General features: G+C 49.3%; 1 protein-coding gene across 1 annotated transcript; it reads right to left on the bottom strand.

Moving 5' to 3' along the window:
- Positions 1–694: 694 nt before the first annotated feature.
- On the bottom strand, positions 695–24,293 carry polr2a (RNA polymerase II subunit A). Its single transcript, XM_088628078.1, has 29 exons — positions 23,931–24,293; positions 22,589–22,721; positions 21,705–21,841; positions 21,353–21,526; positions 20,805–21,086; positions 19,713–19,874; positions 19,394–19,614; positions 18,883–19,015; positions 18,548–18,672; positions 17,178–17,388; positions 16,401–16,610; positions 15,916–16,084; positions 15,490–15,584; positions 15,015–15,218; positions 14,497–14,719; positions 14,069–14,252; positions 13,096–13,267; positions 12,820–12,925; positions 11,802–12,007; positions 11,071–11,295; positions 10,299–10,545; positions 9,518–9,618; positions 9,205–9,309; positions 8,602–8,784; positions 8,028–8,231; positions 7,725–7,911; positions 7,240–7,353; positions 6,701–6,850; positions 695–6,078 (listed from the first exon to the last, which is right to left on the bottom strand). Exons 1-29 carry the CDS (start codon positions 24,015–24,017, stop codon positions 4,922–4,924), a joined length of 5,907 nt encoding a protein of 1,968 aa, XP_088484204.1. The 5' UTR covers positions 24,018–24,293; the 3' UTR covers positions 695–4,921.
- Positions 24,294–24,302: the final 9 nt, after the last annotated feature.

Below are 24,302 nucleotides of genomic sequence, written 5' to 3'. Positions count from 1 at the left end.
AACTTCATTTGTTAGGCGTCTTGTATAGGGGATCCGCGGGGATCTTCTGCAGGCACCACACCGCCTGCATCCAACTGAGCGCATAGATATTTGGTCAGTGTCCAGGTCTCGCATCCATAGAGCATTACTGGGGACAATGTAGGTCTTTTATAAACGCACCTTAGTGTCGACCGTAATGCAACCTGGCAAAGGCAGCAAAGAACTGATCCATTCATGGTGTCAATCAGATCAGTTTCCCCCTTCTTTGCTGCCTTGAAGAGTTAGTTTGGAGACAAAACCTTTGGTGTCAAGAACCCCAAGAACTGTCTTTATACCAAACGGACAATTGCTAAACCTCGGTATCCCAGAGTGTGTTCAATCCTGGTCAGGTCATTGCAGCTCAGCTCTGAACTGCCAGGAGCTTCTTGACTTTTTGTACCAATTTCTCAACTTCTTCCACCTCATTAGGTGCTGCTGCTGCTTTTAAGACACCTAGAACTGCTGTACCTATACCAGGTCCTTCACCTCTGAACCCTGAAATGCTCCTCAGAGCAATGGAACTACAGGCAGCAAGTTAAGAAAAATTCTTGCAAGTTCAAGAATGAGAACTCTTAGCAGTTCAAGAGACTGGCCGGTTCACTTTCTGCCTGGAGCACAGCTGTTCAAAACCACACAATAGGAAACATCAGGTTAAATGAAAGACAACGGGACAGGGTTTTCCACAAAAAAAACTTTATTAAAACCTTTAATTTTCAATTCCCAAGGGGGAAAAAAAAAGAAATCAGAAGATACAGAAATAACGTAACAATTTCTATACAGTGGCCATTTTATCCATTGTTTTTCTTTTAAACCACAAACCCTGTCCAGGCTTAGACACGCATACAAAACCCTGTCTTGTCATGAATTCATTCATTCACACTCTCATCCTCGCCCAGCCAGCCAAAAATCAACACGCACATACGTCAACTGCGGGAGCCCTGTGCAACCAGAGATCCCGTCTGCTTCTTTTCAGCACAGTAAGGTGACCGCGGTCCGACCGCACAGACTGCTGGCCTGGTAGGTGAAAATGGCTTTGAGATGGTGCGCCAGGTGGCGCATTTACCCATCAGCGAGTGGGAAATGAATCGGAATACCAACGGGGCCATCGCGATGACAAATTGGCCATCACAGTGCCACCTGTAGCACCTGCTCTGAAGAACAGCCAAAAACAGTTCCGGCACGAACCACAGTTTCACCCTGACTGCAAAATCACACTCACTCTCAAACACGCACTCCGGCAACCATACCCCACTTCACACAGCTGGATAAGGACTTAATAGGAAAGACCAACACTGATTTGAGAAAAACAAAAATCACTTTTTTTTTTGATGGGGAGGCGGGGGCATTGCATTGAAAGGACCGCGTGATGCCCAGAAAAGTCTTCAGCCTATTAAGATTTTCAGAGGCTCTGTAACTAAAGATCCATAACACAGCTGGCATGTACAGTTACGAGTTTCACTCAATAAGCAATCTACCTGAACAGGAAACAGGAGACCCACGGTCCATTTTTACTTCCATCACCTCACACACCGTAACGCCAAATGGTTCACGCGTCTTTGCCGATGGGGGGGGGGGGGGTGGGGGGAGGAGGAATTTTCCAGTCCCATCTCAAAGTCACTGTGCAAATACACACGGCTGTTTTATAATTAGGTGGGGAATTATTATAATAGAGCAACCACACCTGCTGAAATTTCCATTTGTGGGAGCAGCAGTAGACACTTTCACCATCGTAGCTGTGGTGTCGTGTCCCCTGCACCTCCCTTGAAACTTTCAGAAGATGACACATGAACTGGCTGACCGGAATCAGATTTCATTCTCACAAGCTTCTGTCCCCCACTTAAAGCTGCTTGCTGAGGATACAGAAGGCCCCCCAAATCCACAAGCATTTTTCATAATCTTTGCCAGCGTGCCTGACTCATTAGTGGGGAGAGTGATCACTAAAGAGTCATATCACATCCTTTGTACACTCCACATCACCCAACATGGATTTTGGATCACCGTAGGGCTTGGAGTGGACTGCACCGAGACGTGTCTCCCCTGTATTGAGGTAGATTTATTGAGCGATCCTCACACAATTAATACATAGTTCCCCACAGTACAGCTATGTTTCGCCCTTACATCAGAACAGCCCAGAGCAAGACCAAGTGCCATGGGACTGTGCTGGTACCTTTCAATATCTCACAACCTTCCGCACGGTGCTCCACGCCTCCCCATTCCAATAAAAAATAGGATATGCCCCTCATAAGAGACTGTTAACACAAAGCCCATCTCAAATGAGCAAGCTCTGCTTATTTTACAAAAGCAAGAGAGATTCGTTAAACCCCAGAAAAGTCCATCAGCACAGAGCATATACCTAGCAATTCCTTTTTATTAAATATCTTGTACAGTGAATCGAAATAAAACAAAGAACAAAAAAAATCGTATACAAGCTAGAGAAAGGCTGCAAAATGCCTGGGAAGCAGAAAGGAAGGGGGTGGGAGCATCTTGCTTGGTGGCACCACAACACTGACTAAGGCCCGACCACACCCCCTCCACTGCTTATTAAATAAAAACGACATCTCCTGCGGGATCCGGCAAGGCGGACTAGTTCTCACCATATGATCACACGATTCTGTCATCATGCTCCCTACCGGACTTTCCCCACCCTTCATCAGCCATCGGTCAGGACTGAAGGACAAGGAACTCTTGCAAAGAAAAGCACCACAACAGCTCCCCAACCCCCTGTCCCCCCCTTCTCTCTCCCTTCCAATTGCAACAAGGAATCAGTTGAGATGGATGAACGGATGGGTGGGCTTTTTTAGAAGCTCTCCAAGCAGATTTGGCCAATTCCGTCTTAGTAGTGGACTATGCAATGGTTTCACAGATCCCCCAATTCCAGAATCATAGATTATCCAGGGTTAAATTTGGGCAAGCAAGCCTAATACTACTGATATCACCCTAACCTGAAGAACTAGGGGTTCCTCTGCCTCACACTCATCCTAGAAAAGAAGCTTTGGGCCTCTCCAAGCTCATTTAGTCTACACCTCACCTGCCCTGTCTGTCCAACACTAATCATTTATCTTACTTCATGACTATGCTGCAGAGCAGTTTGGACGATGGTATAATACTGACCAGAATAATGCACTCTGGATGGGTTTTGGGTATCACAAAGGGAACAGGAAGATTCAAAAGTCTTTAAAAAAATCTAATACAGTTCCTTGTACAATGAGGGCTAACAATTACAATTGAAATCTTTAATAATGTCATCCTCTATACATCTTACAGGTGTACTAGCATTCTCTACAATAACCACCGTTGTACTTTTAGTGTTAGGAACTAGGAAGGTTCCATATCCAAGCTTGAAGATCTTCTACCAAACTTGCATACAACACACGGCTCATCTGGCTCCAATAATAAGCATTGTATATATAAATATAATATATAAACTTTAACACTTTTATTCACAGCTGTTTAGTAACTATTCTTCTGTAGGATTTTAAAAGAGCTCTTGGGAACTCCTTCATGTTTTGAAAGTTGCAACAGAATAGAAAACCTATTTATTAACAGTCCTGAAAAGAGAAGTCGTCAATTTAAAAGGTCACAAGTTGCCAGTCTCCAGCTAGACTAGACAGCTGGAAAACAAAGCAAACTTCCTCTTTCAATAGCCAGTGAGATAGGAACTGAAAAATAATAGCAGAGCTGGGGTGCATGTGCGGGGGACTTGAGATTTACTGTATATGGAAGATCTATTTGAAGTTGAAACGCTAAAAAGACAAAGGTCCTCTATCCCTAAAGTGATTCACAGCTAGATCAAGAAAGATTTCGATCCCTGACTTGGTTCCATCACAGCCTTACAGAAGCTATTATTAATTAAACCTTTAGTTTTTTTTTCCCTTTTCAAAGATATTCATAGATTATTGCAAGGAAACAAAACATCTTGCATACCTTAAAGGTTAAATCTCTTTAAACAACTGTGATTCCAAAAGTTGTGCCTCCCAGAAAGTTAATTATGGGCACAGAATTGTCCCCTTTTATTTTCACCTGTACTCCGACCTGGAAAACCAGCTTTAACTCTTACTGCCTGCTCCCAGAAACAGCCATGTTTCCTCTGATCTATTATAATTCAATTTTTCTGGTTTTATGTTATATATAATTGTATACAAAGTAACCTTAGATCAACACACTACGATTAAGAGACACTGCTTCAATAACTTACTGTTCAATAAGATCTGTTTGTGCACTATAGATTGCAAATTAACAAACCTATTTTGTTCCTTCCCAAATTACAGGCAAGCTGATGATTTTAAACTTTTTTTAAATAAAAACCGGTGAAATTTTATCCTTTAAAATGGTGTCAGTCTCCCTCTGAATTCCGGGGCGTAATTCATGAATTAAAAAAAGAAGCTCCTAAGCTTTAGATCAAAGCAAATCTTTTTAAATGAAGACGAGGGCTACAGGTATGCTCAGTAGCCCACAAACTCTCAAACTCCTGCTGTGTGCAGTTCACAGTCCAAAACAAAAAGATTAAAAAACAGGAAAATGAGAGAGAAGGAAAGGTGGGAGGGACAGACAGGGCAATATATACAAAGCCTTTAAACCAAGATTTCCTTGTCCTTGCAATGGGTACAATGGACTTAACAGAAGCCTTAAAAAGAAACATTAAATAAATTCTTACAGAAAGCAGCCATTTCATACCAATCGTTCATGTCTCCTCAATAAAATAGCAGTAAGGACGCTGGTTCCAATCACTCAAGTCGGGAAACCAGGGCTCCTCTGCCGCCACCCCCCGAAGGAAGAGCTGGGGGTGGGCGATCCTTCCAAGAGACGCTCGAGGAAACAGTCAGCCGGGCACAGCTGCAGCGGGGGAAACGGGCAAAACGGCAGGGCGCCAGGAAGTGGATCAGTTCGCGCCCCCCGCGCCAGCTCAGTTGTCCTCGTCGCTGTCGTCCGGGCTGATGGCTGGGCTGGTGAGGCTGTAGGTAGGAGAGGTGGGGCTGTAGCCAGGCGAGGTGGGGCTGTAGGTGGAGCCCTTTGGGCTGGTGGGCGAGTAGGTGGGGGAGGTGGGCGAGTACTTGGGCGAGGTGGGCGAGTAGGTAGGCGAGGTGGGCGAGTATTTGGGGGAGGTGGGGGTGTAACCTGGAGAGGTGGGCGAGTACGTGGGGCTGGTGGGGCTGTACTTGGGGGTGGTGGGCGAGTAGGTAGGAGAGGTGGGCGAGTACTTGGGGGAGGTCGGGGAGTACTTGGGCGATGTGGGCGAGTACTTGGGGGAGGTCGGGGTATACTCTGGAGAGCTGGGGCTGTAGGAGGGAGACGTGGGGGTGTACTTGGGGGAGGTGGGGGAATAGGACGGCGAGCTGGGGCTGTAGGAGGGCGAGCTGGGGGTGTAGGTGGGAGACTGCGGGGTGTAGCGGGGGCTAGTGGACGAGTAGGAGGGGGAGGTGGGGGAGTAACTGGGCGATGTAGGAGAGTAGGAGGGGGATGTGGGGCTGTAGTTGGGCGAGGTTGGGGTGTAGTTGGGTGACGTGGGAGAGTAAGAAGGCGAGGTGGGAGAGTAGGACGGGGAGGTAGGGGTGTAGTTGGGGGAGGTGGGGCTGTAACTGGGCGACGTAGGGCTGTAGCTGGGAGAAGTGGGACTGTAGCTGGGAGAAGTGGGTGAGTACGAGGGGGAGGTGGGGCTGTAGCTGGGAGAGGTGGGGGAGTAGGAGGGGGAGGTGGGGCTGTAGCTGGGCGAGGTGGGCGAATAGGAAGGCGAGGTGGGGCTGTAGCTGGGAGACGTGGGGGAGTAGGAGGGCGAGGTGGGCGAGTAGGAGGGGGAAGTGGGGGAGTAAGAGGGCGAGGTGGGGCTGTAGCTGGGAGAGGTGGGCGAGTAGGACGGAGAGGTGGGCGAGTAAGAAGGGGAGGTGGGCGAGTATGATGGCGAAGTGGGGCTGTAGTTCGGACTGGTAGGGGAGTAAGAAGGGGAGGTTGGAGAATAGGAGGGGGATGTTGGCGAGTAGCCTGGACTTTGGGGGGTGTAGCCCCCAGGTGATCGAGGTTCGTAAGCAGGGGAAGTGGGGGAGTAGCTGGGAGACATGGCGCCACCTAAAGAAAGAATGAATGAAAACTTAATTAGAAAATGTGATCCCAGACTTTTCAATCTGATTTAACAAAGAACTGGGCCATAGCCCCTAGAAGACTCCACCTGTGCAGGGTTCTTCCTCTTGAGATCAGCTAAAGTAGAACTAGTTAGTGGAGTCATCACTAATGCAAACAGACTACTCAATTAACAAAATGGTTTGTTCTGTGCTCCTACAGTGGGGAATCTCTGGAACGCATCTTGGTTTAACATCTCATTGGAAGATTACTACAGCACAGGATCCACAACCATCATACTGGGACACTGGTTTGGAAATCCTGTTTCAAGCAAAGCATTCAAAACCTGGTTTTCCTTGTTGGTCATCCAGTCCCATACCAACTAGACCCAACATGATTTAGCCTTGATTACTGAGATCAGGCTACAAGACAGTAACACTAAGAAATCTTCTGGACAAATAAAGAAAAACTCCATCTCCAATGACTGAATTGTCTACAGTTGCCATCAGCTTCAAGCTATAACTGCCTGGACAGATGCTGAGGTGCACAACGTTCCATGTGGTCCTGAGGGTCCGCGACTTATCAGATGTTAGTCCCGACAAGAGCCAGAAGTCATCTCTGGCCATCTCACCTGGAGAGGGGATGTAGGGGCTGGCAGGACCTGGCGAGCCAGGAGAGCCAGGTGTAGGGGACCACGCTGGGGAGTAGCCAGGGCTGAAGCCGCTGGCATCGGAGGCAGCACTGGGGGAGAATCCAGCTGCACCTGGGGTCATTCCACTTCCTAAAGAGCCGAGAGAAAAGGAAACATGAAAAGGCCAGTACCAAACAAAAAGGATGGCAGTTTCTGCAGGGCAGTGTCCACTGTTACCATACTGGAACAGATGATCTTTGGGAAGTTTAGTCTGGGAGGAAGACTGCCACCTAGTGGTACAACTAGGTTACAACAGCAACCTGGTTGTCCCTAGAAGTCTCCCATCCCAGAATGGACCAGGTCCAGCCTTGCTAAGCTTCTAAGATCTGCTAAAGGTTGGTAACTTTGCCATTGAGGTTGCATTGCTGGGCACTTGGCGGGGTTTATTTTGCTTAAATTAACAACACAGAAGGGGTATAACCAGGGAAAGAGAATGAATTGAAGGTGCTGTGGCTGAAGAGAGAACAGAGTGTACTTACCCACACTGGGGGACCAGGCTCCGTAGGCTGGAGTGGCTACCTGGTTCCATGGGGTCATTGCAGGGGACATGCCAGCCATCGGGCTGGGCGCAGAGCCAAAGAACATCCCAGTGGCTGGAAAGAGAGAGAATTGACTTTCTGGTACTCTACACTTTTTAAGTAACCACCACAGCAGAAACAAAAGTCTTGCATTCAACTTCACACCACAGTGATAAAAACTGACTGTATGAGATACGTTGCTAGGCGCAGCCTGGGTTCAAGACCACTCAATGAAAAGTCTTTTTCTGCCAAGAAACAAAACTCCCCCCACTGCACAAAGATGATCAAATTAGCACAATCTGTTTGCTGTCCTACATTCCCAGTGCAAGAACCTCCCACACTCAAGAACCCTAAATAAATCAATCAACTGCAATATGGGTCTCATCACTTTCACTATACAGCATGAACAATGACACCAGGAGGCTGAAGGCAGAGAGAGGACTTACGGCCAGCCATGCTGATGCCAGGGATGTTGGTGGGGATCTCCATGCCAAACTTGCACTTCTCAGCATCTAACAGCAGGTCAAAGCACCCAGTGCCAGCCGGGGCTAGCTGGCCCAGCATGATGTTCTCCGACACGCCTTTCATGGGGTCACTCTCGCCATGGGCAGCCGCCTCCATCAGAACATCCACCTGGGTGGGGCGAGAGACAGGGCAGGTTCAATGCCACCGTATGGCCCAAGAAGTCCAAAATGACCTCAAAAGCCAAGGGTCTTTAGGGTTTGCCCTCTTTCGGCTGCACGGCTCACCGTCTCCTCGAAGGAGCACTTCATGAGTGGTCCCGTGTCCTGCCGGTTCACGCCGTGCCGGGTGATGGCCATCAGGTGACCACGGCAAGTCATCGTGTCGCACAGCAGCGCCAAGTGGCGGTAGTTGACGTAGGAGCCATCAAAGGAGATGACGTGGTACAACTCTCTCTCCAGGGCCTTCCTCACCGCCTCGATGCCCAGTACCTGAGAAAGGCCATGTGCAAACATGCCACCATTAATTCTGATGAGCAAAAACAGATCTACCCAAGTCAATCAAGAAAGATCAAATCAATGCTTCTCTTCAAGAATCAAACTTGAACAGTTTTTTGACATGTGGAACTTCCTGCTGCCACCGAGAGATCAGGAATACTACAAACTTATTCTACCCTTGAGCCTGTATCAATGGCATACCATGGCACATTTGCAGATAGCCATGAATTCCAAGCAATCCCACACATAAGCGGAGACCTGCCAGAGCTTTAAATCAACATAGCGTGCAGCGATATTCATCTGCAAGCCTCTTCCTCACCTGTCCTTATGCATGGTGCTGCACTTGGCTGACCACAGCTCTTACCGTGAAAATCTCCACAATGTCGTTGGATGTGGTGCGCACTGGGTCCACGTCCTTCTCACTCAGCACACGCATTAGCCCCACGCCATCCGTCTCCAGGATCCACTCCTGTAGGGCCTTGAACTCCCCGTCCTCCGTGATGATGATCTTCTTCTTGTTGTCCGTCTGGGGCAGGTGCATGTACACCTGTAGAAGGTGGGAGCCAACATGAGCAAAGGAAAAAAAAAAAACAGAACGGCCGTAAGTCCTGTCCCAGATCTTGAACAGCAGCAGGCAAGCCTTTAAGGCTCCAAAGTGAAGCCGCACCAGTATATAGCCAATGCATTTTTCACTGCGCACAACTTTCTAACTAAGCTGTGTAGACAGGAACTCTATCAGTGAAAGCAGCCGATGGTTAAGAGATTACAATGATGATTCTGAAAGTTTATCAGATGTTTAAATTAAAACTGTGGCATTGCTTTTATCAGTACTCCTTCCTGGAAATGCATACATGTTCTGCCTCCATAAAGAAACAGTTTAATGATAATTTACTATTACTAGGACAGGTAATAGTGCTTTACTTAAGGAGGGGTGGCAAGTGGGTGAGATAGCCAGGAGGGGGTGTACCTTGCTGATCTGCTCAATGCCCTGCAGCGTCATGTCAGTCAGCATGTTGGACTCGATGCAGCGCAAGAAGACGTCGTCGTCCATCTTGTCGACCACCTCCTCGTCCTGGGAGAGAGAGAGGAAATGAGGCTCACTCACATCACCAGACACCCTGTACCGTCTCTCAAGGGAGCAGCTGCAAGTTAACTCCCCAACCCCGCCCACCAGCTGTGTGCGGCCGTTCCACACGCCTTCTCAGCTCTCCGTGGCAGAGGGAGCACCTGTGGGCGTGCAGGGTGACACCTTCATCCAACAGCAAACGAATGCCCCCTACCTCCTGGAACTTGTTCTCATCGCTGTTCATGATCCGGATTCGCAGCACAAGTTTCTCTGCGTTGTCGTCATTGAAGATGCAGTTCAGGTCGTCGCCAAAACCTTTACACACGAGAAAAGGGGGGGGAGAAAAGATTGGTGAGGTGAAGACCCCATGGGAGCCTGTCGCATGGCTAGAGATTGTAACTTTAAAAATCACCGACATGGCTTCAGGAGTGAACATCAAGTCCTTCAACACACCTTATGCAGACAAAGTGCTACAGGAACGTGTTGCCGTTCTTTTCTCAAGACTAGTACCCTGCTCTAATACTTTTAAGGATACTTGGACACTTCATACTGGGATTTGACTGACATGACATATTGCAACTAGTGGTCCTTAGACAAACTGGGATGGGGGAGAGACTCTTAAAAAAAACTTCACCCCAAACCAAAAGTAGCGACAACCCACCTTGCATGACTCGTAGATCAGCTCTGACAAAAGGTACAGTGAATCTGTGGGCTTGTAGCTTGAAAGAGCTGCATCACTTCTCAGAATAACTGAAATTTTGGTTAGCGTTTATTCTGGTAAACATCACAAACGAGAGCCCCCTTACCCTTAACAAATCCTACTGCAAGGAGCATTGAGAATAACTCGTCACGTTTCATGTGGGGGGGAAAAAAGTCACAGCCCTTGAAACCGCAAACGGACAGATAACGCGAGGACTTCGCTGGCAATGGCGCCTGCTGCCATTCAACTCAATGGGACAGTTGCAATGGAGCTGTCCCTGAGCCTGGAGACCGACCTGCGTTGATCTTCTCGGCGATCTGCTCCATGGTCAGCTTGCGGTCCGTCATGTGCTTGCGGTCCAGCTCGATGCGCAGCAGCCACGGGGAGATGCGCGTGACGTCGAAGTCCGGCATCTCGTAGTAGACGTTGACCCACTCCTGGTCCTCCGCCACCACCGTGTTCTGCGGGTTGGGATCGTAGTAGATGGCGGTGTTGGCCGTCACCTTCCTCAGGGTGGTGTGCTCCAATCGGCACAAGATGTCCTGGAGCACCAGAGAGGAGGAAGGAAGAGGGTTAATGTGTGGGTTCCAAGCCTGATCCCAGGGCACGTTTGCACATCAGGAGTAATTCAAGGCTGCGTTCATTTGCAGCTCACCTGGCGTCTCCTTTAAAGCTTCCACACTGAAAGCACTGGGAAACACTCACTTGAGGCTCCAAAGCACTGAAGCCCTTCCGTCACCTTCCCCATAAACCAGTCTTTATCAGTACTCTCGGTTTTATACAAATCACATTTGAATAACAAATGAACAAACTATCACACTATGATAGTCCATACACTGATGCTAAAGCCCACAGACAGGAAAAGTGGAAAACGAACAACCTCATGTTCCTGTCCTACATTCTTACATTCACACGGTAACACTGCTATGACCCACAGGAAAGTGTCCACTCTAGATCCATCTGGATGTGGACCCAATTTCACAATCACGTTGCGCAGCTCACACAACAAATAGCATTATCGTTTTCGTGTGCGGGCCCGGAGATGGAGAATACTACAGTGACATTACCTTGGCCCTCTCGGCGTCCCTAGCTGCCTGGCCCAGCAGGAAGACTGTGAGCGAGGGCGTCTTCGGGCGCTTGGAGATGTTGATCAGCTCCTTGAGACGCGGGACGCCCAGGGTGACGTTCTTGGCCGACACGCCGGCGTAGTGGAAGGTGTTCAGGGTCATCTGGGTGGCCGGCTCACCCAGGGACTGGGCAGCCAGAGCTCCGACCATCTCCCCCGGGTGGGCCTGCAGACAGCGGGGCGGGACGTGTGAAGAATTCGATGAGAGGGCTAACAGTTCTCCAGAAACCCGCTCTCCAGTCTGAACTTGAGCCTCTTAGGAGCACCACGACCTCGTGTGATTGCACCGAACAGCCCATCATCTATCAGGTTCAAAGCCCATTAATAGTTAAGGATCTTTTTACAAGACCGAACAGGAAAGCTCAGCCGGCTCGAGACTCTGAGCTGCAGCAGACTTTGCACAGTTGGAATGACTGGACCGCAGAATGGCTCACAGGTTCTGCGTCCTTGCCCCCTGACTGTCCAACACCCAGCTCACATCCGTCTTCCCAGGTCAGAGTCCCTGTCAGCTGGGCTTCAGGGATTGATCAGACAAGATCAACAGCAGAGGGGTTTGTTGGAAAGCCGATGAGGCTTTGCGTTGTTATGAGTTTTAATATATAGCAATGACGTGAAATGGAATAACCAGAAAATGAACACGCCTCGCTCCCTCCCCCTCCCCAGCACACTCACGATGGACTGGTTGAACTTGGTCTCGATCTCCCCCAGTAGCCACTCGTAGGCCTCGGTGCTGAGCCGGAACTCCTCGGTCATGCGGCGGGAGCAGAGCGTGGAGCGCAGGTGGATGTTGAAGAGCAGGGTGGCGTTCTCCTGGGCCTGCCTGCTCAGGGGGTCATCCCCGTTCACAATGATCAGCTTCTTGCTCAGTTCCTGGACCCCTGGGATTTCAGTACGGGGGGGGGTGAGGGTGAATAAAGCACTTAAGCACAGATATTGCTCCCAAACGCAGGACGATCAAGGAGAACTATCCAAGCAGGACAATCTGAAAAAGCTTAGGCTGGAGAAAAGGAGCCGAGGTGACAGGTTTGGATAGAACCACTTCAACCTACTAGAAACTTAACCCAGAAATGTTAAATGTGTTACTTGTGGGCCCAATCTCCTAACACAAGATTAACTGGACACAAGTCAGCAGTTTTACAGATACTGTCCAACAAACAAAATGACTATGAATTTTAAACAACTTATAAATATAAATGTCTGAGAATATTAGATATGCTCAGCTGAGCTGGTAATTAGGTCTATTATGCTCATTTAAGAGACTGAGCTGGAAAACAATTTAGTGGACCTAACCCATGAATTGCCAAGTATAGGATCTGTCTTACACTGCTGTTAATTTAAGACATGTACCTGCTTGGCTGTGGCCCAAGGGCCAGGATCAGGGCCACACTAATCTAAGCCCACTAACCTCTGTGCCTGGACCTTGGGGGACAGAGGAGGCCAGCAAGTGGGCAAACGAGAGAAGATATAAATCCCCCTAATCTGAGGCCAGAGGCTGCTGCAGCCCCAGACCCATTGATTTCTTTCCGAAGGAAGCAGGGGACACCAGGAAATACAGGCATCTTGCTTTAGCAAATGGACATCCAGCCACCAGCCAGATCAGGCAAAGCAGAGCAAGGTCCCTCCCCCCCTTACCAGCCAACTGCACAATCTGCAAACCTGCAGGGGCTTGCACGCAAGCCGTGTGCCGTACCTTCAATGACACGCAGAGGGTTTAGGTCAGTGGGGGTGCGCGTGTTGATGCGAAAGATCTTCTGGGCGTTCCAGATCATCCTGGCCAGATTACAGGGTAGCACCACCTAGTGGCAAGGAGGCCACAAAACAACCCTCAATTACAATATGAGATGATGCTGTGAATTCACTGCACAAACAGAGCAACATACTGCTGTAGCACTCTAAGCACAGAAAGCGAGGAGTACTGTTCAACTACAGCAAAGAACATCCCTAATGAATTCTTTCTTGCACTAACCTTGCTGTCCCCAGTGGGAAAGATGGCCCGCAAGATCTCCCTGTCCTCTCTCATCTTCTCAAACTCCCGCTCCAGCTCGCCTTGCACGTGAGCGTTCGTCAGCACCTCCTTCACCACGTCCTCCTGCAGGGTGCGCCTCAGAGCACGCTCGTTGGTGTAATCAAACTTGAACCTAGACAAAGATTGGGGGTGAGGAGGGAAAGGGAAAGAAACATCATATGAACATGCAGCGGTAAACATGCATTTGGACTCTAATTCCTTTGGAGAAACAGGTGAAAAACCTGTATTTAAGTAGAAATTGGGCTACAACTGCATGTGTTTAATTACAAGGCAATGCAGTTTTAGAAGGTCAACTACAGTAGTTGCTAATTGTAAACATAAAATGAGCAAATGAAACTCTACAATGGCTTACGAGGGGTCTCAAACTCCAGTCCTGCAGAGTCCATCAAAAAAAGCTTTATAGGTCTGAAGGAAGAGCTACTGATTGACCCATGAGGAAGAATGGCCAAGCACTGCAATTTATCTGAGGATTTTTCACTCAAACAAAAAGACAAGTCTGCCATCTCCTGGACAACTGGAGGAAGTACACCTGCTTGAAATGGAAGCTGCAACCTTACTAAACAATGAGTGGCAAGGCACCTCCACGTCTACTTCCTCCTTCTGGTCAACACATCCTTTATAGAAATCTGTTCTTAATGGTTGTGACACTTCAGCCACAGAAGTTGTGAAATGTAAAATCAGAGCAGACAGCTGTGGGGGAGCTGAATTTAACAGATCTTTTTTTTTCCCTTGGCTGATGACATGACCAACCATTCGCTCCGTTTTGCAAATTAACTGCAAAACTCAATTTTCAAAGATGTCATGTTCTCTTTTATTGGGCTCCCACATGTGTTTCGGGCTCAACAATCCTGCCCCTGCTCTCTGGGTGCCCAGAGCTTGTGCACAGTGACTGTGTGTGGGTCCAGCCACTCACTTCTTCTCGAAGGCCTTGTTGGAGGGCTTCAGCGTGGCCATGTTCTGGAACTCCACGGCCTCCCCTGCCAGCCCGTCCTCACCGTAGCGCAGCTGCACCACCTGGTTGATGGAGTTACGGACAGTGGCGTCGTACTTCACCATCACAGACTCCATAGACTTGATCAGTCGTCGCTGGATGTACCCTGCAGGGAAGCAGCAGAAGTCAGGCACCGCGCGGGTCTAGATACAGCTCCCGCAGCTACAGAACTACCATGACGCCTCTCAGGCCTGGGCCCACACCTACCTCTCCCCATGCTCTAAACATCAGCAAGGCTCTTGACACTGAATGGGAGAAACTGCTCTTGGAACAGACAGGCCTGGAAACGGACCCAACTCCTGATATGCATTGACTACGCAGGTTTGAACAGCAGAGTTCTTCGCCTTTACCTGTCTCGGCAGTCTTGACGGCAGTATCGATCAGCCCCTCACGTCCTCCCATGGCATGGAAGAAGAACTCCGTGGGAGTCAGGCCAGCCAGGTAGGAGTTCTCCACAAAGCCCCTGCTCTCAGGGCCGTAGTCATCCTTGATGAAGTGGGGCAACGTGCGGTGCTTGAACCCAAACGGAATGCGCTTGCCTTCCACGTTCTGCTGCCCCACCACGGCAATAACCTGCAGAAAGAAGGGGGAGGAGTAAAGGGGTGAGGTCTCTACTCAGTGCAACGCCATTTTCCATCCCCTCAGGTACCAACAGTTCCCCACTATCAGTTCCTAGGCAACATTGTAAACTATAATGACTGGGACAGCTTAAAAGATTCTCAGTTTAGGTCAGTGAGGGACCCTTGCCCAATGTATCATGATTACAACGACTGAAATAAACTGAAATAACTGAAGAATCAACAGTCATAATCAAACAGATTGTTGCTGGAGACAGAAGCCAGTGCACCCCACACCCCACCCTGCGTACCTGTGAGATATTGATCTTGGAGCCCTTGGAGCCGGCCACCACCATAGACTTGAAGTTGTTGTACTCGGAGAGGGACTTCTGGGCGGAGGAGCCAGTCTTGTCTCGGGCGTCGTTCAGGATGCGGTTGACCTGGTTCTCAAAGGTCTGCCTCAGCGTGTTGCCTGGCGTGGGCTCCAGCTCATTGTTGTGGGCCTTCTCGATAACCTGGAGAGCAGCAGAGGCGGCAGCGGCAGACAGGGGTTAATGACAGCAGGGGGTTGGTTCTATAAAGTGCAGATTCTCCATGAGGCATTTTGGCACAGCTGGGTCAACGTTTTCGTTTTCATTCCAAGGCAGAACTGCTCTAAATGTACAAGCCACTGTCCATTAAAAATGTGCTATAAGGAAAAGGAACTTTTCACTAACAAGAATAGAAGAATTCTGGGATCACCTGATGGTGTCAGCTATAAAGGCTTGGTTTCAGCCTTGAGCTCACCTCTATCACATCCTGCTTGGCCTTCTTGATGGTGTTCTGGATGTCCAGGTAGGTCTTGGCATCAGCAATGGAATCTCCAATACCGATGGAGTGACCTGGACAAGAAAAAAAACAGGTTATGAAGGCCCGTCTGAACTGTCGAGATTTGAACGTATGAGGGAGAAATTCGGAAAGCAAGAGAGCCAGGGAAGGCAGAAGAGGCCAAGAGCAAGTCTGAAAGGAATGAGGAGAAAAAAAGCAGAAAATTCACCTGATAAGATCAGGAGGAAATAGGGTGGGGGTGTGTTAACTGCAAATCGCTGTACTGTTTGGTGTTGGAGACATCAAAGCACACAGTTATACATGTCGTATTTGCTTGAGCATTTTAGATGAGCTATAAAGGAGGAATTGTCACCAGGAGAGGAGGGTGCATGCTTGAGCTCTCACCCTCAATGAGCAGCCAGTTGTTGACCACAGTCTGGATGTTGCTGTAGAAGAGGCGGGTAACATCATGGCCCATCTCTAGGTAGGAGATGTGCACCAGGGAACCAGCAGAGGTACCCAGAGACTTCTTGCACAGGATGCCCATGATCAGCTCCCCATTCTCCACAATGACCTGAAAACACCAAGAGTGAGCCAGGAGGGGGCACGAGCAAAATTACATAAATCTAGGGAACACATTCTTTAAGGCATTTTGTCAGCATCTTGGTCCTGAGGCACTGCTGCACAACACCATTCAACCCCCACAGTCAAGGGATGATGATTTATATAGCTGTGATTGGTCTAATCCAAGGATGCTGCAGTCTGCATTTAAAGCATGACTTCCCAATCCTTCTGCGTCTGAAATTTAGTTCCGATAACAGGGCTCAGACAGAATAAAAACCCAGTAGACCCTGGGGTCACAAAGAGACAGAGGCTTGCCACTAGCTGACCTTGGTGTCCCCTGGCGAGATGTGCTTGTATGGCCCGCTGTCCTCCTCATCAGGGTGCGTGCTGTGCGTGCGGATGGCGTTGATGTGCCCGGGGATGATAAGGCTGAACACCTGCTTGCCCGTCCAGAGAGGGCGTGGCTTCAGGATGGCCGGCTGGGGTACCTTGCCGTCCCACGTGGAGAGGAACATCAGAAGGTTCATCACTTCCCCCTATAGGAGAAGATCAAGCAGAAAAACATGCTGGTGATATTTGTACATCATCGGAACACGTGAATTACTGGGCTTTTTTTTTTTTACAAGAAGGATGGTTTGATTAACAATATGAAATAGGCTGGTTTCAAAAAGAGGCCATTCAACCTAACTCACTCAGATGCTTGATCCTGTGTAAATGTTCCACTTTACATCACAGGATTTCACATAAAACCAGTGAATTTCGGAAATCACAGCATGCACTGACACAGGATTTGGAAAGGAAATTACAGCATTAGAAGGCAGTGTGCACTTGCACTTGCACAGATTGCAAGCACTGAGCAATCTGAAGGTCCCTCACACTGGGGCTCCTGCTCCAAATGTGCTTGTGATCAATTCTGGGACTATGAATTTCTACAGCGTCTGCCATGGTTTCCTTGATTTGAGTTTAACCTTGCTGAACAAAGCAGATTAATCCACAGAACATGTCCTCGGAAAGGTACACCATCCAGCTGCAACTGGAAAAAGAGTTAAAGACGCACATCTGGGTGGTGGGGGGGGTGGGGAACAAAACTGGTCTAGTCGTACCCGGTCCAGGAAGACGTCTCTCTTGGTAAACTTGCGGACGGCGGTGAGAGTGTCCTGCACGATGCCCATGACCGGCCTGTTGGACTGCGGGGTCACGATCATGCGCGGCACCATGGCCAGCTCCTGGATCTCGGCCCTGGTCTCCAGAGACTGCGGCAGGTGCAGGTTCATCTCGTCGCCATCAAAGTCCGCGTTGTACGGGGTGGTCACACTGTGCAGGGGGGGGGAACATAGAAACCGTTACAGACGGGCAGCGGCCACTTGGCGCAGCTCGCTGGTTTACCTGTGAAACCAACATTGCCGGTTCAAGAACAGCCCAAATCACCTTCTACAATGAGGTTAGGAAGAAGGCTCAGACTTCCTCCATCTGTAGAGTGGTGACTCCTGCACATTCTCAGACAATTTAAATGTCTCCCCAGGACACCGTGTGCCTGCTTATCCTGAAGGAGAGCTGGGCGAAAAACCCTAAGAAAAGACTGGGTGTGCCTTTTCCCATCTCTAAAAGGTGCAATTCCCTCTTGGACCGCGGCAACCAAAACAGACCACAAGTATTCCAGGAGAGAAAAGCTAGGAAACAGATGGAGATAAGGGCAGGATGAGATCTAGAAAAGGGCTTTCAGGGTGGAGGGAGTTGACCTTTGAGGGGGTTTTAAGAGAGGAAGAGGAGACTGAGTAAGGGGAAATCTAGAGGATAGAGAGGCAGATTTTGGGGCTAGTGGCTGTGGCTCTGAACTGGTCATTTCCCCTAATCCAAATCTGGTTGAATCAGGTTGCTTAATTAGAACTTTGCAATTTAATTTCTTTGAACCAAAAGGCGGAGATCAAGACCATGAAAAGTAACAAGGCAGCCTCCAACACTGAAGGGCTGACAACCTAAGTGTTCAAGTCAAAGTTCAAATACGAGGTCAATCAAGGGTTCGACTGTGTCAAAGAGAGTAGCTGGGACACAAACCAGCAGGTATATGGGCTTCCAGGACCAGGACTGGGAACGCCTGATTTAGAGCACTGGTGTCAGGCCAGTGAAATGGATAGATTGAGAGGGTAACGAGCTCTGAAGCAAGAGATTCAGAGAAGAACAGCAGAGCTGGTAAGAGAGAAAGTCCTAGGAAAGACACAGGATCTGGCAGATTTAGAAGCTTGTATAAGCATACAGAAACAAACATAACATTTTTGAGGAACAACATGTGTTCCAAGAAATCCTCATGGACTGACAAGGCTGAAAGAAACTGTGGAGGACTGGCTTTCTTTATTAAAAAAAGACAGAAAAGATAATGGCACACTGACAGCGCTCAGGAAGGACAAAGTCACTGCAATGAGGATTGTGCGTTTAAAAAAAGAAAAACATTGGACGTCATGGGAGCAGACATTACCTGAGGTTGAGCCTGAAGGTGGACCAGGGCAGGATTCGTACCCTGTGCCCCATCATGGACATTTTGTGCAGCGTGGGCTGCCTGTTGAAGATCACGATATCCCCATCGCACATGTGTCTTTCCACCTGAAAAACAGAGGGCATGAGAGGAAAGCTGCAGCATACTACAGAAAACATGTCTGTCTTTGCTCAGGATACACGACGCAAGGGTCCTGGTCATGTGATTTCACAAGGCGGGCACACTCAGGGGTTGCCTCCTGGCCTCAGAACAGAAATCTACTTCCTTTTATGAGAAAGTATAGGTAGAATTGCTTTAAAACTAGGTTTGGGCCTGACCTTGTATCCTATCTGAAGATGCAGGTCACTGGGCTTGGGGTGGAATCGAAGATCTATCCTGTCTCCGTTGTCCCGGATAATGTATTTGGCTCCTGGGTACTGGCTGTTTCCTCTGCGCACCAGCTCCTGGAGCCTGATGAAGGGCAGAAAACAGAAACTTCTATTGAACACGACGCATTTTCAAGAAACGCTGAACTGCAAAAAAAAAACTTAGAAGGGCTACACTGATGGCAATTGCTCAATCCTGGAATTAAAGTCGAAGTGGGGTTTTGACCGATTTTAGGAGAGAGCAGCTTTGATCCTGCACTCCCAAATACTGATCAGATCTGTATTCAAATAACTATTTAGTTTGATTCTTTGTCACTGTGCGGTAAATCATTATTTTTCGTTGTATTGGTTAAATACTTTATATACGATACAGCAGCAGCGAACCATTTCAGGTTTTCAAAACAAAGCTGCTCGTCTTCTGAAGGTTTTAGGGGGCAGCCAAGAAAGCCCTTGGCGAGCTCACCTGTCGATGTTGAAGGGCGTCACGATCTCGGCGAAGGTCATGTTGGCAGCGATGGAGCGCGGGACGCCCACCTGGTCGATCTGCAGGTTGGGGTCGGGCGTGATGACCGTCCGGGCCGAGAAGTCCACTCTCTTCCCCATCAGGTTCCCCCTGACCCGGCCCTCCTTGCCCTTCAGCCGCTGCTTGATGGACTTGAGCGGCCGGCCGGATTTCTGCATGGCCTGTGGGGGGGGAGGGACAAAACACAAGGGGGCGTCAGAGAGTGCGACGGCGCGACGCAGGACAGGAAACCAGGAGCGGCGAGCGATCGCGCCCCTACCCGGGGCAGGCCGGGCAGCTCGTTGTCCACCATGGTGGCCACGTGGAACTGCAGCAGCTTGACGTCCTCGGCGATGACGTGGGCCGCCGCCCCGCTCTGCTCGTTGCGGCGCAGCTGGTTGTTAATCTTCACGATGTCGGCCAGCTTGTGAGTCAGGTCGTCCTGAAGGAGAGAGCCCGTCAGCACCGGCCAGTCCCAGGGAAACGGGAACCAGTTGCACAGGAAAGGGGGCGTTTTTGTTTTCACTTTAAAAACACAAAGCTCAGGCGCTCTTGCTGTGGACAACGCACACTGCGCTATGATGGATGTACAAGGACATAATCTGGCCCAGAGGCTCATCGTACCGGAGCTTTTCCCCGTGTCTGCACTGAGACTGGAGTGAAGTTCCGAGGTGAGGGCAGGCTGAACCTGTAGCTTTCCTGCTCAACTACTCTGTGCCATAACAAGTCCAGAGAGCCATTCATGGGTGGGATTACACTACTAAAATGAGCCTCTGCTGCCAGTCGACAAATCTGTCATTTTGGTCAGACGCTGTGCAAAATCCCCTTTCAAAAAATAGCATCTCCAAGGTGTATCTTGGTGGAGCCATACAGACACCCTGAATTGCTTTTTTGTGCCTTTCTGACTTGCTCAAGCAGTGTCCACACACCAGCTTTTAGGCAAGGTGACCCTCACTCCATCATCCCTGGCACACCGAGACGGGTTTTAAGATTTCCCTTAATTTTCCTGGAGTAATATGCAAAGTTCCTACAGTACCTTCAAAAAAAAAATCAAACATCAAAGTCTAACAGCATAGGGCACGACAAGCAAATTAATCTGATAAGATGACTCTCGTTTCCTGTGAGCAATGGGACAATGAACAGCTGAGCAGTGTTGGTGGTGAAAGGAAAAGAAAATGAAAGCACATATTTTAAACTTACAAAAAGCAACCCATTGACACCTGAGACTAGAACAAAGCATGGTAGCTTGCAGGGTGTCAGCATGGCCACATCTCCTGAGAGCTAGATCCTTGCTCTTTAGCACTTTCTACTCTGCCTACGCCAGAACCGCTGCAGTCTAGACTCCTCGGCCCCGGGCTGCAGCAGGAGGTACCTGGTTTCGAGCAGAGCCCTGCATGACGACGGCCGGCCTCACAGCCAGCGGGGGCACGGGCAGCACGGTCACGATCATCCACTCGGGCCGCGCGAACTTGGGGTCCATGCCCAGGATGATGTCCTCCTCGTCGGAGATGCGCTTGAAGATCTCGTGGACGCGCTCGGGGCTCAGGAGGATCTTCTTCTCCTGCGAGTCCTCGTTCACGTGCTTCCACTCGGCGTACAGCTCCAGGCCCGAGCGGCGGATCCGCGGCTGGTATCGGCCACAGCCGCCGTGGCCCTGAGAGAGAGAGGGGAGAGGCGGGGCGGGACGGAGAGGTGTGAGTCTCTAGGAAACAGCGGAAAATAGAGTGAGCGAAGGCAGCAGCAGCCTCCTCTTCTCAAAGACGAGAAAAACACCTGAGTCAAGGCGCCTACAGGGAAGAACAGCCGACTCCAAGAGGAGAAGGGGTCACAGGGAGAGTAACGGAGGCGGGCACCGAAAGGCAGGCCGAAACGGAGAAGAAGTGGAGACAGCCAGCGAGCGAGACAGAAGGGGCTCCTAACCTTCTCCTTGGTGATGTCCTCCTCGGTCTCGTTCTGCTCCACACCGAACTTGTTGTCCATCTCCTCGCCGCCCTCACAGATGTTCTTGCCCTTGCAGAGGTCGTACACGTGGGTCAGCCGTTTGCGGGGCTGCCCCTTCGACTTGCCCAGGATGTCCTTGATCTTGGGGTTGTTCTGCGGGGGTGGATGGGAAGGAACTGCGTTAAACAAAAAACCGCACGGAGAGGGACGAGCCCCGCGCTTCTTGGAACTCCAGATAAAGGTAACAGGCCTCCCCCACCCACCCCCCCGTGACGACAGCTCCCCCAGTAAATGCACTCCCCGCACCGCAGAAGGGGAAAGGGTCACTTACCGAGTCCACCAGGAGCTTGGAGCAGAAGAAACAGACGCAGCGGAGCACCTTCATGATCTTGTTGATGAAACCAACGTGGAAGACGGGCTTGGCCAACTCGATGTGTCCGAAGTGGCCCGGGCACTCCGTCATGTTCCCTGGGGGGGGGGGGGGAGAGAGAGAGAGAGAGAGAGAGAGAGAGAGAGAGAGAGAGAGAGAGAGAGAGAGAGAGAGAGAGAGAGAGGCACCGGGATTAGGAGACAAGCAGGAAAAGAGGTGGAGGAATCGCGCCACAGTCAACGATGCCAGGACCCGTGCCACCCCCAAACACATGGCACTAGAGCAAAGCATGCGATGAGCTGTCCCAAACAAAGCAGACCCCCAAAACTGAACAGCTTAAGATAAATATTTTTTTATCACAGACTAGTGTTACCTAAAAAAAAACTGACCGAATAGAACTGCTGCTATTGCTTAACTTACACTATATTTTTCCTCAGTGCAGCATTAAACCACTAAGTTTTAGATGCTGTAAGGGGTCATCTGCACAGATTTGAACTGGATTTAGGAAAACGCTGATGGTGATCCACAGTCTTCCCCCGGCGCAGGCAGAAAGAAAAGTGTATTTGTGTGATCCTTTAGGCTATGCGTTCTAATGCAAATGGATTTAATTATACACCAGCATGTGACAAAAGCAGGGTGTCCCATCACATTCTTACTGCAGCCCCAAACTGGTAACCCTGAAATCTCTCCCCCTGGCAATAAACCAGGTATGTTACAACACAGTCATGACAAGTTATGCGAGTGATGTGCAATGTTTTGCTATGCATTCAGATGTACTGAAGCGCTGTCTCCATTAAAAATTCTCCTGGGAGACAAAAGTTCCATCTCATCTCTCAGTCCCTTACCTGCGCACGTCTGACACCTCCCCGACCGCTCGATCACGCCTTGCCGGGGGTCCATCAGCCCCCCCAGCTTGGGGCGACCCCCTTCTGTGGTTTCGGGGTACTTGATACCCCCTTCTGTGACTGACATCCGTTTCTACCGAGGGAAGAAAGCAGGTGGTGGAGGAACAAAATGAGATACGAGGATGAACACGTTGCTGTGGTGCCACTCGTCAGAGTCCTGTTGTGGGGGCACTTTCTACAGCCCCATTCACAAACAAGGAGACAAACACCACTCACAGGCCGTCAACTCTCATCACACCCAACCAGAAGCCTTTGAGAACAGTCAGTCATCAGGGCTAAACTACCAAAGCCCTTTCCATAGACAAAGTGGCTCACAGAACCTAAATAAAAGCATGCAGAGTCCCCTTAACACTGCTGGAACGACTGGAGCACTTGGGGTTATAGGAGCAGAAGGACAGGCGGGTTTGACCCCGTATGATCGTTATCTGGAACACAACTCGTTAAAAAGCTCCAACTAAAATAACCTCTCCTCGCTGCCTTCTGCCTGCACATTTTTTTTTAATTAAAAGAACCAAAATGTGACTGCTGCCAATTAAAAACAAAGGAAAAATCAAAACTTCAATATTAATCATAACTTCACTTGAGTAAGATATGGTCGTAACTTCATTCCAAATATAACATCGTGCTTTCCGAAGCCACCCTGTCGGTCGCAGCGAGGGGGCATAAATAAAGCGACAAATTATCTTGTCCAAATCGACCCCATATTTAATGTTAACCTTAAGAAGCTACTGGAGAAATTTACTTTATTTGCTAGCACACACAAATTATGTCAAGCCACAACACGAAAGTACTACTGTACGGAGGAGGAACGAGTAACCTTTATTATAGATCGTGTACCATTCATGACAAATTAACACACGTGGGATCTGTTGTGAACTGTGGTTTAATACTTCATCAGGAGCGTGCGCTACACAGATGGCTGGCCTTCAATCACTAAGATTTAATTCCGAACTAATATATTGGTGCACATAACTTATTGGGCATTATAGGAAAGAATGTGTTGTCTAGGCTTTTTTACAGGTTAACACAAAAAGGTAAGATGAAGGCATATATATATATATGATCTAAACATAACCCAACAGCTCAAGAAAACTTGAAGAAACTAGTTTTCTCAACTTCCTACTCTTGTACTCATAAGACGTGAAAAACTCTCAAAAGAAGGCAACACGCAATATGGATGTATGGCACAAGTAAGCTGTAAAGATTAATGACAGAACTTGCTTTAAAAAGACCAAGAATGTGTTTAATACCCCTCTCCCCTCCCCGCAAAAAAAAGACCTACAAGTTCATCGGGGCTGATGATGCCGAACTGAACTCTCTTGATGAGGCGCAGTGGGCATGCGCTGTCGCCGGAAGGCGGTCCGTGCATCCTCTCTATTCAAACAGACGCGTCTCCCCTCGGCACGCCGCTTTTGAAACAGGAGGAAGCAAAAAAGAAAACAAAAACTAACACCGAGGCGCTTTTTTTAGTCCACAACAGCAACCGGAATGTATCCGATAGCGATTGCTCGCGTTCGTGCGTTGTTTCAGCGGCACCGGAGATTATTTTTTGCGCGTTTTGGGATAAACGCGGTCCCTACCCTCTGTCTCCTCCCCTTTTCCAGATCTACACCCCAGTGCGCTCTTAGCGCATCTGAGGCGCTTTGGTCGCGGC

This window comes from Lepisosteus platostomus, chromosome 4 (genome assembly GCF_059453375.1).
Source record: "Lepisosteus platostomus isolate fLepPlt1 chromosome 4, fLepPlt1.hap1, whole genome shotgun sequence".
In the NCBI taxonomy this organism is placed as follows: Eukaryota; Metazoa; Chordata; class Actinopteri; order Semionotiformes; family Lepisosteidae; genus Lepisosteus; species Lepisosteus platostomus.
This window is presented reverse-complemented; position numbering and strand designations above follow the sequence as displayed.

What these genes read in the sequence shown, in the direction of transcription:
- polr2a (XM_088628078.1), bottom strand. Translation starts at nt 24,017, where the DNA reads ATGCACGGACCGCCTTCCGGCGACAGCGCATGCCCACTGCGCCTCATC. An exon ending in ACGCCCTTCAACATCGACAG is followed by an intron (nt 19,016 to 19,393) that starts GTGAGCTCGCCA and finishes GCCCTTCATCAG; the next exon opens with GCTCCAGGAGCTGGTGCGCA. An exon ending in ACATTGTGGAGATTTTCACG is followed by an intron (nt 8,232 to 8,601) that starts GTAAGAGCTGTG and finishes GGCCTTTCTCAG; the next exon opens with GTACTGGGCATCGAGGCGGT.